At 39.9% G+C, this 14,203-nt stretch overlaps 1 protein-coding gene across 15 annotated transcripts in view; it reads left to right on the top strand.

Annotated features, from left to right (window-relative positions):
- Positions 1–14,203, top strand: part of PHF20L1 (PHD finger protein 20 like 1) — a 78,517-nt gene that overhangs the window by 55,113 nt on the left and 9,201 nt on the right. For 14 of the 15 annotated variants that reach the window (XR_003438382.1, XM_027132505.1, XM_027132509.1 and 11 more), the window contains 3 exons: positions 8,012–8,176; positions 11,913–12,094; positions 13,093–13,192. Coding sequence is in view for 14 of the 15 variants with exons in the window: in XM_027132505.1 (XP_026988306.1) it covers positions 8,012–8,176; positions 11,913–12,094; positions 13,093–13,192 (447 nt within the window). In the remaining variant the exon portion in view is untranslated. The remainder of the gene's footprint in view (positions 1–8,011; positions 8,177–11,912; positions 12,095–13,092; positions 13,193–14,203) is intronic. The other variant, XM_027132512.1, reaches the window with a different exon arrangement.

The following is a 14,203-nucleotide window of genomic DNA, read 5'->3' on the forward strand; positions in this document are numbered from 1 at the left end:
GAAATAGAAAATATGAACAGACCAGTCGCAAGTAATGAAGTTGAAACTGTGATTTAAAATCTTCCAACAAACAAAAGTCCAGGACCAGATGGCTTCACAGGCGAATTCTGTCAAACATTTAGAGAAGAGCTAACACCCATCCTTCTCAAACTGTTCCCAAAAAATGCAGAGGAAGGAACACTCCCAAACTCATTCTGTGAGGCCACCATCACCCTGATACCAAAACCAGACAAAGATACTACAAAAAAAAAAAGTACCAGTATCACTGATGAATACAGATGCAAAAATCCTCAACAAAATACTAGCAAACAGAATCCAACAACACATTAAAAGGATCATACACCATGATCAAGTGGGATTTATCCCAGGGATGCAAGGATTCTTCAATATATGCAAATCAATCAATGTGATACACCATATTAATGTATTAAAGAATTAAAAACCATATGATCATCTCAATAGATGGAGAAAAAGTTTTTGACAGAATTCAACACCCATTTATGATAAAACCTCTCCAGAAAGTGGGCATAGAGGGAACCTACCTCAACATAATAAAGGCCATATATGACAGACCCACAGCAAACATCGTTCTCAGTGGTGGAAAACTGAAAGCATTTCCTCTAAGATCAGGAACAAGACAAGGATGTCCAGTCTCACCACTATTATTCTACATAGTTTTGGAAGTCCTAGCCACGGCAGTCAGAGAAGAAAAAGAAAGAAAAGCAATACAAACTGGAAAAGAAGAAGTAAAACTGTCACTGTTTGCAAATGACATGATACTATACATAGAGAATCCTAAAGATGCCACCAGAAAACTACTAGAGGTAATCAATGAATTTGGTAAATTTGTGGATACAAAATTAATGCACAGAAATCTCTTGCATTCCTATACACTAATGATGAAAAATCTGAAAGAGAAATTAAGGAAACACTCCCATTTACCATTGCAACAAAAAGAATAAAACACCTAGGAATAAAGCTACCTATGGAGACAAAGATCTGTATGCAGAAAACTATAAGACACTGAAGAATGAAATTAAAGATGATACCAACAGATGGAGAGATATACCATGTTCTTGGATTGGAAGAATCAATATTGTGAAAATGACTATATTACCCAAAGCAATCTACAGATTTAATGCAATTCCTATCAAATTACCAATGGCATTTTTTACAGAACCAGAACAAGAACGTCTTAAAATTTGTATGGAGACACAGAAGATCCTGAATAGCCAAAGCAGTCTTGAGGGAAAAAACGGAACTGGAGGAATCAGACTCCCTGACTTCAGACTATACTACAAAGCTACAGTAATCAAGACAGTTTAGTACTGGCACAAGAACAGAAATATAGATCAATGGAACAGGATAGAAAGCCCAGAGATAAACCCACAAACATTTGGTCACCTTATCTTTGGTAGAGGAGGCAAGAATATACAATGGAGAAAAGACAGTCTCTTCAGTAAGTGGTGCTGGGAAGACTGGACAGCTCCATGTAAAAGAATGAAATTAGAACACTCCCTAACACCATACACAAAAGTAAACTCAAAATGGATTAGAGACCTAAATGTATGACTGGACACTATAAAACTCTTAGGGGAAAACATAGGAAGAAAACTCTTTGACATAAATCATAGTAAGATCTTTTTTGATCCACCTCCTAGAGTAATGGAAATAAACTAAAAAACAAACAAATGGGACCTAATGAAACTTAAAAGCTTTTGCAGAGCAAAGCACACTATAAACAAGATGAAAAGACAATCCTCAGAATGGGAGAAAATATTTGCAAACGAAGCAACAGACAAAGGATTAATCTCCAAAATGCACAAGTTGGTCATGCAGCTCAATATCAGAAAAACAAACAGCCCAATCCCAAAATGGGCAGAAGACCTAACTAGACGTTTCTCCAAAGAAGACATACAGATGGCCAAGAGGCACATGAAAAGCTGCTCAACATCACTAATCATTAGAGAAATGCAAATCAAAACTACAATGAGATATCACCTCAAGCCGGTCAGAATGGCCATCATCAAAAAATCTAGAAACAATAAATGCTGGAGAGGGTGTGGAGAAAAGGGAGCCCTCTTGCACTGTTGGTGGGAATGTAAGCTGATACAGCCACTATGGAGAACAGTATGGAGGTTCCTTATAAAACTAAAAATGGAATTACCATATGACCCAGTAATCCCACTACTGGGCATATACCCAGGGAAAACCATAATTCAAAAAGGCACACGCACCCCAATGTTCATTGCAGCACTGTTTACAATAGCCAGGTCGTGGAAGCAACCGAAATGCCCATCTCCAGACAAATGGATAAAGAAGATGTGGTACATATACACAATGGAGTGTTACTCAGCCATAAAAAGGAATGAAATTGGGTCATTTGTAGAGACATGGATGGATCTAGAGACTGTCATACAGAGTGAAGTAAGTCAGAAAGAGAAAAACAAATATCGTATATTAACGCATATATTTGGAACCTAGAAAAATGGTACAGACGAACCGGTTTGCAGGGCAGAAATTGAGACACAGATGTAGAGGACAAACGTATGGACACCAAGGGGGAAAGCAGCAGGGTGGTGGTGGTGGTGGGATTAATTGGGAGATTGGGATTGACGTGTATACACTAATATGTATAAAATGGATAACTAAGAAGAATAAATAAATAAAAAGTCACTGAAGAAAACATGTACAGTAATATAATTTCATTTATGTAAAGATCAAAAATTTGTAAAACTAAACAGTATATTTTTTAGAGATTCAAATGTATGTAGCAAAAGCATGAAAGCAAGAGAATGATGAATAGAAATTTAGGATAGTGATTACCTCTGAGGTGGACGAAGGAAATTTATTAGTTCAAATTGGAAAGTGGCACAAAGGAAGCTTCAAAACTGACAGTGACAGCCTCTTAAATTTTATGATGAGTACCTAAGTCTTTTGTAGTATTTATGTGCTTTATGTCATACCCATTTCTTTCCCGTATTCATCAAACACTTAAAAGAAAAAACAGTTTTAAAAACTGTAAAGCCAACGAGGTAATTTCGGAGTTGGTAGTCACTTTTGGTAAATTCTTCAGATTTTAACTCTATAGACCAAAAATAACATCTAATCTTTCCACAGGATATGAAATTTCTACATTTTCTAACTCTAAAGCTACCAAAGTAAATTTAAAGATATGGGATGAAAATGGGATTGAAAAACTTGAAACCACTTCCCAGAGATTGTCTTGAACATCTCTGGACACTTCTGTGTGTGCACTGGTCCTCAGCTTTTCTCCTCCACCCCACCCCTTCACAGATAGCTCTATGGAATCCATACTAGAGAGAACCTAACGTTAGGAGGCTCTGGAGCTCTGTAAATGGAAACCATGAACCACAGATTCCCTTGTTTAGTGACTGCCCTCCCGTGATTATGTATCGGAATGCAGAAATGACAAGCTTCACACTGCAGACCAGACTGCCAGATGTACTCGCAGCTGAGCAGAGGCTGAGGGGATTTGGCTGCCTTGGGTATTCCAACAGAGACACCAAGGCATGAGGAGAGGAAGGGCCAAGGTTTTTAAGTCACCTTACGTTGCATCGGCAAACAGCTCTCTTCCAATACTACAGCAGCAGATGCAGAATCCTGTGTACCAAAACACCTGTGAAAGTGGGGAAAAGATAACAGGGAGGGGCTGACAAAGAACAAAGTAAGAAGTGGGCCGTACCTGGTAGCAAAGTGAGGGGTAGTTATGAGAATGCAGGAAGTGGTAACTTGAAAGAAAGGAGAGAGGGATTAGGATTAATAAGTCTTAGAGAAAAAAGTACAGAGAAAATTTGCACCTCAGAATTGTAACCCACCATTACCTATGGTAACCCTATTTATAAAGAGCCATTAAAAAAATAAACCTTTAAAAAATGTTTTAAAATCAGATCTATAAGTGAAAATCTTAACTTTGAAAGTAGAGTCCTGGTAAATACTAAAGATGTACAGAAGCATTGCTCTTCATACACAGCAGGAGTTGGGTCGAGTAATTACCAACGTCTTTGCAATTAGTTATTACGTTTGAGGAGAATTTTTTCTGGGCTATTTACATTTATCTTGGCAGTGACACTTTTCCCCAGATGATTAAATCAGAAGAGTGTTCTTTAAACTGGAAATAGGGGGGTTTAAGTAACTTTGAAATTTCAAAGACATCTTAATTTTAAAGAATTCACATTATTACTACGTGAGGTTCCTAATAGAATATGTATTTTAGTCTGCAATTACTGCCATTAAGGAGTTTAAAAAAAATCTTTCTTTTCATCACTCAGTGTGATTTTGCATATCCTGCTGGTGCTTTTTATATGCCAAACACTAAGCATTTTACATATACTAGGTCATTTAATCCCCGCATTAACCTTTTACGGTGAGGCCTGTTATCCCCATTTTATAAACAGTTAACTAAAACAGAGAGATGAAGAGAGTTGTCCAAGCTCACATGGCTAGTGAGTGGAGAAAAGCAGATTGAAACCCTGGCAGTCTGGCTTCTGAGTCTTAATTTTAACTTCAACCATCATGCTGTGTTGTTAATCTTACCTCCTGTGTCTTAAAGATTGTTTACTAGGCTGTGTATCCTTCCCTCCTTGTGTTTGTTGGCATACTAAGTCAGTAGTTATCTGTTTAAATGAAGTTATGGAAAGTAGTAATTGAGTTAAGTAGTTCTTTATAACTATCCCATTCAAGAGTGGGTTGACATGTTTCAATTACCAGAATTAGTTTCCATAATATAAAGCTAACATTGTGTTCAATCTGTGTGTGTGAGAAATTGCTGTGTTGGATTCTATTTAAGAGTGACATCTTTGCCAGTCTTTAGCTTTGTTATTTTGAGCACATCTCACCATCTCTTTGTCTTTCATGTATCTGTAAATATGAGAAAACTGAAGGCATACAGAGGTTTAAAAGAACTAGAATGAGAAATGCAAAGAGAATCCAAAGTATTGTATAGTAAAAACCAAGATTCCCTTCCAGGCACTTGTAAGCAAGCGTATATGTTACGAGTGGTAAAAAGCATGCATAAATATCTACTAGGAAAGGTATGATGTATTTTGTGTGTGGTAAAAGCAGTACAAAATAAATTCTATTTAGAGAAGCTTTATGTAGAAGATTACATTGCTCTAACCCTGAAACATAGCAGTAGACTTTTATTCATAATAGCCTGAGGGCGTGGGAGCGGGGAATACAGGAGGGGTGTAGAATGCTAAGAAATTTTGTTCAGTTGCTAATATAACGTAAAGAGATTAAATGTCAGCTATGTTCTATTTTTAACACCAAATTTAGATTTTTACCATTTTTATACTCAGCCAGTACTTCTGCTTTCACTTTTGCTGAGAGGGCATCATTGTAGCATGTCATGGATGAAAGGGCAGCTTTTGAGAGCTGAGTGTGTGGGTTCAAATCCTGCTTGCAGCACTTAGAGCTTGGGTGACCTTTGGCAAGTTATTTAAATGCTGTAAACCTCAGTTTCCTCACTCGTAAAAGGGTAACGATAGTTTCTGCTATGTAGATTTATTGTGAGGATGCCTTAAGGTAATCGTGAAGTATCGATACTTAACCCAGTGCCTGGCTAGCGCTTAATCAGTGCCCTTCACATTTCCACGCCTGTGCTTGAGTAACACGGTGCTGGCAGCCCTGCAGTTTCTGGGAGGCTATGAGAGAAGGCTCTGTAGGGCTGACAGCACCAGCATCATCTGGGAGTGGCCCCACTGCTGAATGACGCAGGTGTGAGGCCCAGGAAGTGGTTTGAACAAGCCTTCCAGTGTGTGTACACGTTAAATGTTGAAATCCACTAGTGATGCTTTTTGTTGAAGAGTAAGGCTTCTGTAGTCAGGCTGTCTGGGCTCAAATGTTGGATTTGCCATTGATAGCTGTGTATTCTTGGGCAGCTTAACCTTTTCTGCCTCTGTTTTTTCATTTGTAAAACAGCACTAGCAGTTGTAGCTCCCTTATTGGATGGTTGTGAGGATTACGAGTTAGTACACATAAAGCACTTAGAGTCCAGTTTGGCACAGAGAGAGCTCTCGGTAAACGTGAGCTCTGCTGTGATATTTACGATGACCACTATATTCGTTTCCCATTGCTGCTGTCACAACTACGTAACAGTGACTTAAAAATACACATTGATTATCTTAAGGTTCTGAAGGTCAGAAGTCCAAAATGGGTCTCACTGGGCTAAAATCAGGGTGTCAGGACTGCACTCCTTTCAGGAGGCTCTAGGGGAGAATCCGTTTTCTTGCCTTTCCAGACTCCAGAGGATGCCAAGTGTCCTGGCCCTTGTCCCGCTCACATCTTCAAAGCCAGCAGTGGTGGCTCGAGTCTTTTCTTACTTTACATCACTCTGGCACTGACTCTTTTGCCCCCTCTTTTACTTTTAGGGACCCTTGTGTTGATATTAGGCCAACCCAGATAAGTCAGGATAATCTCTTATTTTAAGGTCAGCTGACTTCCAGCCTGATTCCATCAGCAACCTTAATTCCCCTTTGCCATGTAACCCAGCCTATTCACAAGTCTGGGGATTAGGCTTTGGACGTTTTAGGGGACCATTATTCTGCTTCCCACACTACCAGCTTCTGATGGATGATACTCAGTACACACCAGCATTGGACTGCTCTTCTCTTGTAAGCTTGCTTTTCCACTCTCTACCTTTCTTCAGCCTTTTCTACCTCTTATTTATTCCCTAATCTGCATCAGTTTACATCCTTTGCCTCATACTCAGTTGAGGAAATAGAAGCCATCGGATGAGCACTTGCGCATCTCTTATCCACCACATCCACATACTTACCTGAATATATCAGTCTTCTCCTTTGCCTCTACTACAGTGAAGAGACTGTCTATCTTTCTCTTCTTAAAATCCTGGCATTTCTCATTGCCTGCCTCCCCATCCCCGGATTTTTAGATTTATATGGACAGTGTGTAGGATCTCCCATCTTTAAAAAGCCCTCCTCTGAATCTGCATTTCTCCTCTGATTTCTCCATCTCCCATTTACACTTCAGCTCCATCTCAGAATGCCAGTTTCAACACCTAGTTGTTCAAGCAGAAACCTGGAAATCGTCCTGGAAGGTAGCATCTCAGCCTTCCATCTCCAGTCCACAGGTGACTGCGTCTGCCTCTCAAATGTCACCTCAGCTGCCTCCCAACCCAGGCCACTGCCTCTGAACTGTGTCCCCACCGCCTACTTGTGCTCCCTGGACTCCTTCCTCCATTCCACAAATGAAAAATGGAACTGGATGTGTGTCACATCTTGCTTCCCCTTACAAACTTTGACTTTCTGTTGCTTTCAGGATAAAACTTAAAAACAAAAAAAAACTTTAACCTCATCTGGCTGGTGTCACTCCAGCCTCATTGCTCATCTCCCTCACTCAGTGTGCTCCAACCACGGTCTTGTAGTTTGTCAGATGTGCCAGGTATTGTGCTTTGTGGCCTCCCCATGTGCCTAGACTCATACCCTCTCCTGTCTTTGCTTCCCCACCCCACTCTGCTTATCCATCTTCATGATTCATTCTAAGCTGAGGAAGACAGAACTAATTTTTTTCAGGACCATTTAATTTAGTTCAGAGGTTTTCTGCTGAAGAATTTATTGATCAAATTATCACTATAATAATTGACATGCTAGACATCATGAGAACCTCTTTAAAAAAAAAGATTAATTTCCATCTTGCACATCTTACTGCAGACATAGCTGTGATTATAATGAAGAGAAAATGTAGCTGTAATCCTTTTTCACTTCTGGACTACTTAATAAGAGTTTATGGGTACCAGTTAGAAAATGGTGCTCCCTGCTATGTATATACTGCCTGGGGTGTATGTCCCAGGTGTCCTTGCCAAACCTACTTCATCAGATGCATAATGATCTAGCTGTTCATGGATGAGAAGAGAAAGTGGTGGCATGATTATTTATGTATCATAAAACATGACTTTCTCATTATTTTTATAGTGACTCTTCTTGATTACTTGACACTTTATTAATATTTCTCTATGTATCTTATGTTGCAGACTATTCAGACTATGAAGACAGTTCCCTAGAATTTTTGGAAAGGTGCTCTTCTCCACTAACTCGATCTTCTGGGAGTTCTCTGGCTCTACGAAGCATGTTTACGGAGAAAAATACAACATATCAGTACCCAAGGGCAATTTTGTCAGTTGATCTTAGTGGTGAAAGTATGTGTAACCATGTAATGCTTAAAACAAGTCTTAAGATTCTTAAATGTGGAACTGAAAATAAAACATACTTTAATGAGGCCTATCTGAGCAGGGCACACAATTTAAAAAGTTATTCCATGAACTAATATGAAAATCTCAACATTAGAAATTTGAGCTACTTTTTAATTTATATAAAGTAAAATTGGCATTTATACTTAACTGTAGGACAGGTAGTAAGGAAACAATTAGTGTCTACTGTGTACTGGTCTTCTGCAGGTGTTTTTACATGTATTTTCATATTCTTCACTACCAGCTTATAAAGTAGATATTGTTACCCACACTACATAAACAAGCAGAGGCTTATGGGTTAAGTAACTTATGGGGCTAGTTAGCGTTAGAATTAAAACTCATACGAAGGTCTATCTTAACTCCTAAGGTAATGCTTTTTCTGCCAGATATTTATCACAGTCTTAAAAATGCACTTTGAATTCCTGATCACAGATATGTCTGTAACCAAAAGTCTGGAAATGTGATCAGATCAGTGATGTGAACACATTCAGGTATTAAGCACGTAGACAGAAGGCCATGTTAGGTGGTGACACGAGCCCTGGAGTTGGAATCTCTCAGGTTTTCCTGTAAGTCCAGTCCTGACAGTGGAAGGTGTTGAGGACTCTTACCTGCCAGTGTTCTAAGCAATGGGAAGAGGAACTCTCCCAACTGCAGATATTGATGGCTTGAGACCAGAGGTCTAGCACAGTAGGAACCAAAGTCAAGGAGTGAAGAGTAAGGGATGGGGGTTCGTCCTATGTAAAATCCCAGGGATATTTATGGGGAGTGCCCTGTCTTTTCCTTAAGTGCCCTACATGGCAGATGCCAGGTCATGTGTTTTCTCTGGCACTGTTACTGCCTATTCTCTTCCAGGCCTAACTCCCCTCTAGCTCACTGTGGAGAAAAGCATATTCTTCCCTTTCCCCTAAAATAAGCACATAGCACTTTTGAGATTTTAAAATCTCAAATCTAAAAAAAAAAAAATTGGGATTAAGAAAAAGTTCTGTTCCCTTTTCTAACAAATACAAGTCCCCTTTTCCCTTTTGGGCCAGTGGTTCTTAACCTCAGGTGTACATTAGATTCATTGGTGTGATGCTAAAATATATGATATCAGGTCCTTCAGCGGAGCACAAATCTGGGATTTCTCGGAGGGTGGGTCCTGGCAAGACAGCCCCAGTAGCCAGGGTTGAAAATCACATAACACCCATACTGTGAGCCATCAAGGTCTCAAAATTGCCTTTTTATACAGAGTGATGGAGAGTGGGAGATAATATCTGGATGACCGGTGTTGCTGGAACTAGAACACTTGAGAGAGGGCTGGGAAGAGTGTCATGAATGTGTACCCTCAGTCCCTCTGTCTTTCCCCTGCCCTTCACGTGTTCAAGCGTTGAGCTCTGAGAAGAAAACTGGAGAGGTTCTCAAATGTTACTGTGCATAAGAGCCACCTGGAGAGCTTCTTAAAACACAGTTCTGGGTCTTACCCATAGTATTTCTGATTTCTGACAAGCTCCCAGGTGATGCTGATGTGGAAACCACACTTTGAGAATACTGTCTGGGGAAACAGCAATGTCAGTTCAAGGGGCAGCAGTTATAAGAGAACAGTGTTCTGTGGCCACTCGGTTGGAGCTGTTGTCCAGGTGGCCATTTCAGTGTGAGAAAGAACTTGTACTTGCTTTTCTTATTTAACTTTCAACCCAGTGGCCCATTTACTTAGCCTCCAGAATTCAGCCAAACACTGCGTTGATGCTTGTGAGTTAGTCGAACTGGATTTTCTGGCCAGTTTTTTAAATTTGCCTTCTGGCACCGTAAAGCCTGGCTGTGTTGGCCATACAAGCCTATGTGAGATATACACTAATTCCTTTCAATGATAGTAGTTTTTAAATTAAATTCATTGCTAACCCTGTTATGATTGCCATTCATTGAATACCACATACGTGCTGCAGCGGTGTTTGAAACTGTTCATCCATGTTCTAGTCTGCCATTTTGAAACATGAACTTGTATTCAAGAAAGCCCAAGAGAAAATACAAATTTTGGATTTAAGTTAGCAAGATTATGAATAAATGAAATTTATTCTTCATGTTCTCAAAACTACCCATATTGTTAATATTAGAAAGATTTTATAATATCTAATTGATTTACTTTTGGTTCCTTGAATGTTTTTTTGTATTTCTGTACCATTGTCTCATTTCTACTGACCTTACTCTCTCCAAGATGTCCTACAATCCTGAAGAGAAGAAAACATTTATTTTTCTAGAAAACATTAACTTTTTATAAATCAGAAACGAAACATTCAAAAACATTGAGTTGGGGAAAAAAATAAGCACGATTAGAAGCTGATAAGGAAAACACTAAGTCATATGAAATATTTAAAATATAAATTGCATGAATTATTTAGTTTGAATTCAGGCAACTTCCACCTGGTCTGATTAAGTCTGAAAAATTTTTCTCTATATAACGACTCCCTCCTTCCCTCTTCAGAAACATTCTGGAGTGGCTATCATATGTATCAGGCTTCATCGTAAGCACTGACTACAGAGCATTCAGCAATGCAATGGACTCTTGATTGCCCTCATGGACTCTTGACATTCTAGAAAGGGGAGATGAAAGCAGCAGGTGAAGGAATGGTTGAGAACGTGACTGCAGGTTAGGGTGGTAAGGTAGGGAGGAGCCAGCTCTGCTCTCTGTTCTGAGGAGCAGCCTCCATTCCAGGAGCCTGTGAGCAGTGGTGAGGTCTTGTGTCACGTGCCACGTGATGACTCAGTTTCCCCAACATTTCTCCACCCACACTCCGGCAAACCTTTAGTGCCCTGTCATCATTTCTTTCCCTTTGTCATGATTAAACATTTCCTTATATTTGCCTTGATATTTTTTTTCCTCAATAGCCTGAGCTAAATGATAGTCTTTGACTCAACGCTGTTATAAGTACAACCTAAAGCCTAGGATGTAAATAGAGTTGTATATAGTGGTCATCAATATAACCTAACTTCTAGGGTATACTTATTTATTTTTCTAAAGATTTTTATCAAAATGAAATTTAAAACATTTTAAAATTCCTTAGGGAACTCATAATCCCAGTTTAAGAAATGCTGAAATCATTAAGAGCACAGGTTGTAGAGTCGGGCAGTCCTGGTGTGCAGTCGGCTTTACCACTAGCTGGCTGCATTACCGAGCAAGTCATGTCATATTTAAAGTGCTTCGGGTGGTACCTGGTGTGTATTAAGTGCAGTGGTAGTTGAAGATACTGTTACTGTTAAGATTCACAGTATTGCTGCTAGGACCCTAGGCAAGCTCCTTCACCTCTCTGAAGTGCTATGTAGCTGTATGGTGCAAATAATGAACCCTGTTCTTTTTACAAGCCGTTGTTGTGAGGATCAGAAGGAATAATGTTTGTGAAAGCATTTGAAAACTGCACATTTTAATTGTTAATATCAACCTTAGCCCTAACCTCTGTAAGCACCTGGACTAAGGGATACTTTCTGAGTTACTTGTAATGGTGTTAACATTAAGATGTAAAACAATCATAGTTGCCTAAGCTTCAAAAATCATTTGTTTCTTTGTCTAGAGACAAATGCTGTATTCCCATTCGTCTGCCCTCCCTTTCTAAATACTTAATAGCTTATAATCACTTCCCATAGTGCCTTTCTTTCTAGAAAATGACGTAAAAATGAAAAAAAAATGCTGAGTGTGCTTTTATGTATATTCTAGACTTATCGGATGTGGATTTCCTAGATGATTCTTCAACGGAGAGTTTGCTCCTAAGTGGGGATGAGTACAATCAGGACTTTGATTCAACCAATTTTGAGGAATCTCAAGATGAAGATGATGCGCTTAATGAAATTGTGCGATGCATTTGTGAAATGGACGAGGAGAATGGCTTCATGATTCAGGTGACCTGCCTTCCCTTCAGCACTGAATGAGTTAGTTCAGGTGCTCAGCACATTCGTCGGGGCATCTGTGTGTTCTCTTTTTCCTCACCGTCCTTTTGAAGATGGAGGCTTCTAGCTTAGCATCAAGTTTAAAGTACCAGTTGTAATGATTGGCAGATCGCTTCTTCAGATGAAGTAGACTGTTTTCTTATCTGAGGCTCTCTCTCCGGGGTGTTTCTTTTGAGGTCTTCTAGCTGAAATTCTTTTCAAGAGCCATTAAGGTGGCTTAGCATCCACACTGAAGGGTAGACCATAGCCATCCTTTTCCTGCTGGTCTGGATCCTGTTGTTTAATACTTCATGGTATATAGTCACCCTTCAAAGGGTAGAAAAGTTTCCACAGTACTGAAGACTAAAGGAAAGCTTTGTTGCAAGGATTACCATTACAAATACCCTCTCCCTGTAGAAAAGGTATCTTTAAGAAAAAAGGAAAGCATAACCCATATTTTGTGGTTACATTTTGAAGATTCGGAGATGTTAGTTATAGAAACGAAGAAAAAGTAATCCTCTTTTTTCCCCCTTTTCAGTGGTTTTCTCAATAAGGGAACTACAAATTTATAGGTTCACCACACAGGTAGTACTTTAAGAGGTTGTTGCCTAACGCACTGCTACAAAGTCACCTATTTTGTTTTTAAAATTTCTGCACTTCAATAAGCTATTTTTAAGAGTTCTAAGGATGTGTGAAATAGATGGGAGAAATAATCTTATGCCTTTTTTTATGATTAAGCCAGTTTATCAAAGCACATTTTAATGGGTGCAGCGAGAGGAAGTGCTTGAAATAGCTGACTGTTTCAGAAGTGAAATTTCTCGTAAGTCATCACTTGCTTTTGTTACGTGGATTAAGAATTGAACTGGTGGCAGCTGCCGCAGCCGCTGCCGCAGCAAGATTCAGCCAGCTAGTTGAAGAGAAGGGGGTCTGTCTTGATTTCTAGCGAGTAAAGCACGGTTGTTTCCCGGCAGTGTGAAGAGTGCCTGTGCTGGCAGCACAGCGTGTGCATGGGGCTGCTGGAGGAGAGCATCCCGGAGCAGTACCTCTGCTACATCTGCCGGGACCCTCCAGGTAAGCTTCGGTCCCTGTGCTCATCGCAAGGTGTCTGGATGTCTTGTTACGTACAGGTTCCATTGTACGTCAGCTGACTGAGACACCATGACCTCTGTGTCAGCTAGACTCCGCTTCCATGTTAAAATTTAAAATTCACTGTTCGTTATAGTTTCATTTTCTGTATTAATTATTTAGGCAAAAGCATTAGCATAAATTCCTCAGCATAAGTAACTACCTTACTGGAAGGAGAGGGTTGTGGCTTTTACCTGAAAAGAACTAGCTCCTTAATCTATTGATTTCTAAATAGGTTAACATATGGCTATTTGAACGGACTCAGAGTCTGAACTCACGCTCCTCCTGACGTGGTTTTGAACGAGTGTCTGATAGTGCAGCAAATGAACCTAACGTCAGAGCAGATGGGATGTCCAGTTATCACGCCCAAGTCCTTTAGTTTACTGACGAGGCAGCTAGGGCACAGAATGTCGCATGCCTCGTGCACAAGGATGGTGCTAGACTGGCTGCACCGAGAGGAAGACCTGTGCCTTTGGGCTCCCTGTCCACTAGGTGCCTTCTTCCACGCAGAGGCTCTCCGAGCAGCAGTGTTCTGCATGTCGTGTGCACTTCATCTCCGAGGCAGAACCCATCTAGACATCTCAAATGAAAGGCTGCTGCCTTGTTCTGTCTATCAGAAATAATAATAATAATAACATTAAGAAGCAGGAGAGTTATCCAGACCTACATGAAGGTAGGCATTTGTTCATTCATTCATCCAGCAGCATTTATCAGATGCCTTTTATTTGCCAAAATCTGTGGTGAGAGGTAAGGTGATTGATTCTAACCACACCTTCCTCTCTCTCACAGCATAGTAGGGGACACAGACATAGAAGCAACTAATTGTAATAGGAAATAATTACTATCGGTGGTGAAGATATAGGATTATATTGGATTCTGTGAGCTCTTAGATGTGAGGGAGGGGTCCTTAGTCAGTTAACTGGAACTCTTTGTTTCGCCCAGTTCAAAACAAATGTT

The sequence above is a fragment of the Aethalodelphis obliquidens genome, unplaced genomic scaffold, assembly GCF_003676395.1.
Source record: "Aethalodelphis obliquidens isolate GAN/ISIS:26980383/991018 unplaced genomic scaffold, ASM367639v1 scaffold41, whole genome shotgun sequence".
Classification (NCBI taxonomy): domain Eukaryota; kingdom Metazoa; phylum Chordata; class Mammalia; order Artiodactyla; family Delphinidae; genus Aethalodelphis; species Aethalodelphis obliquidens.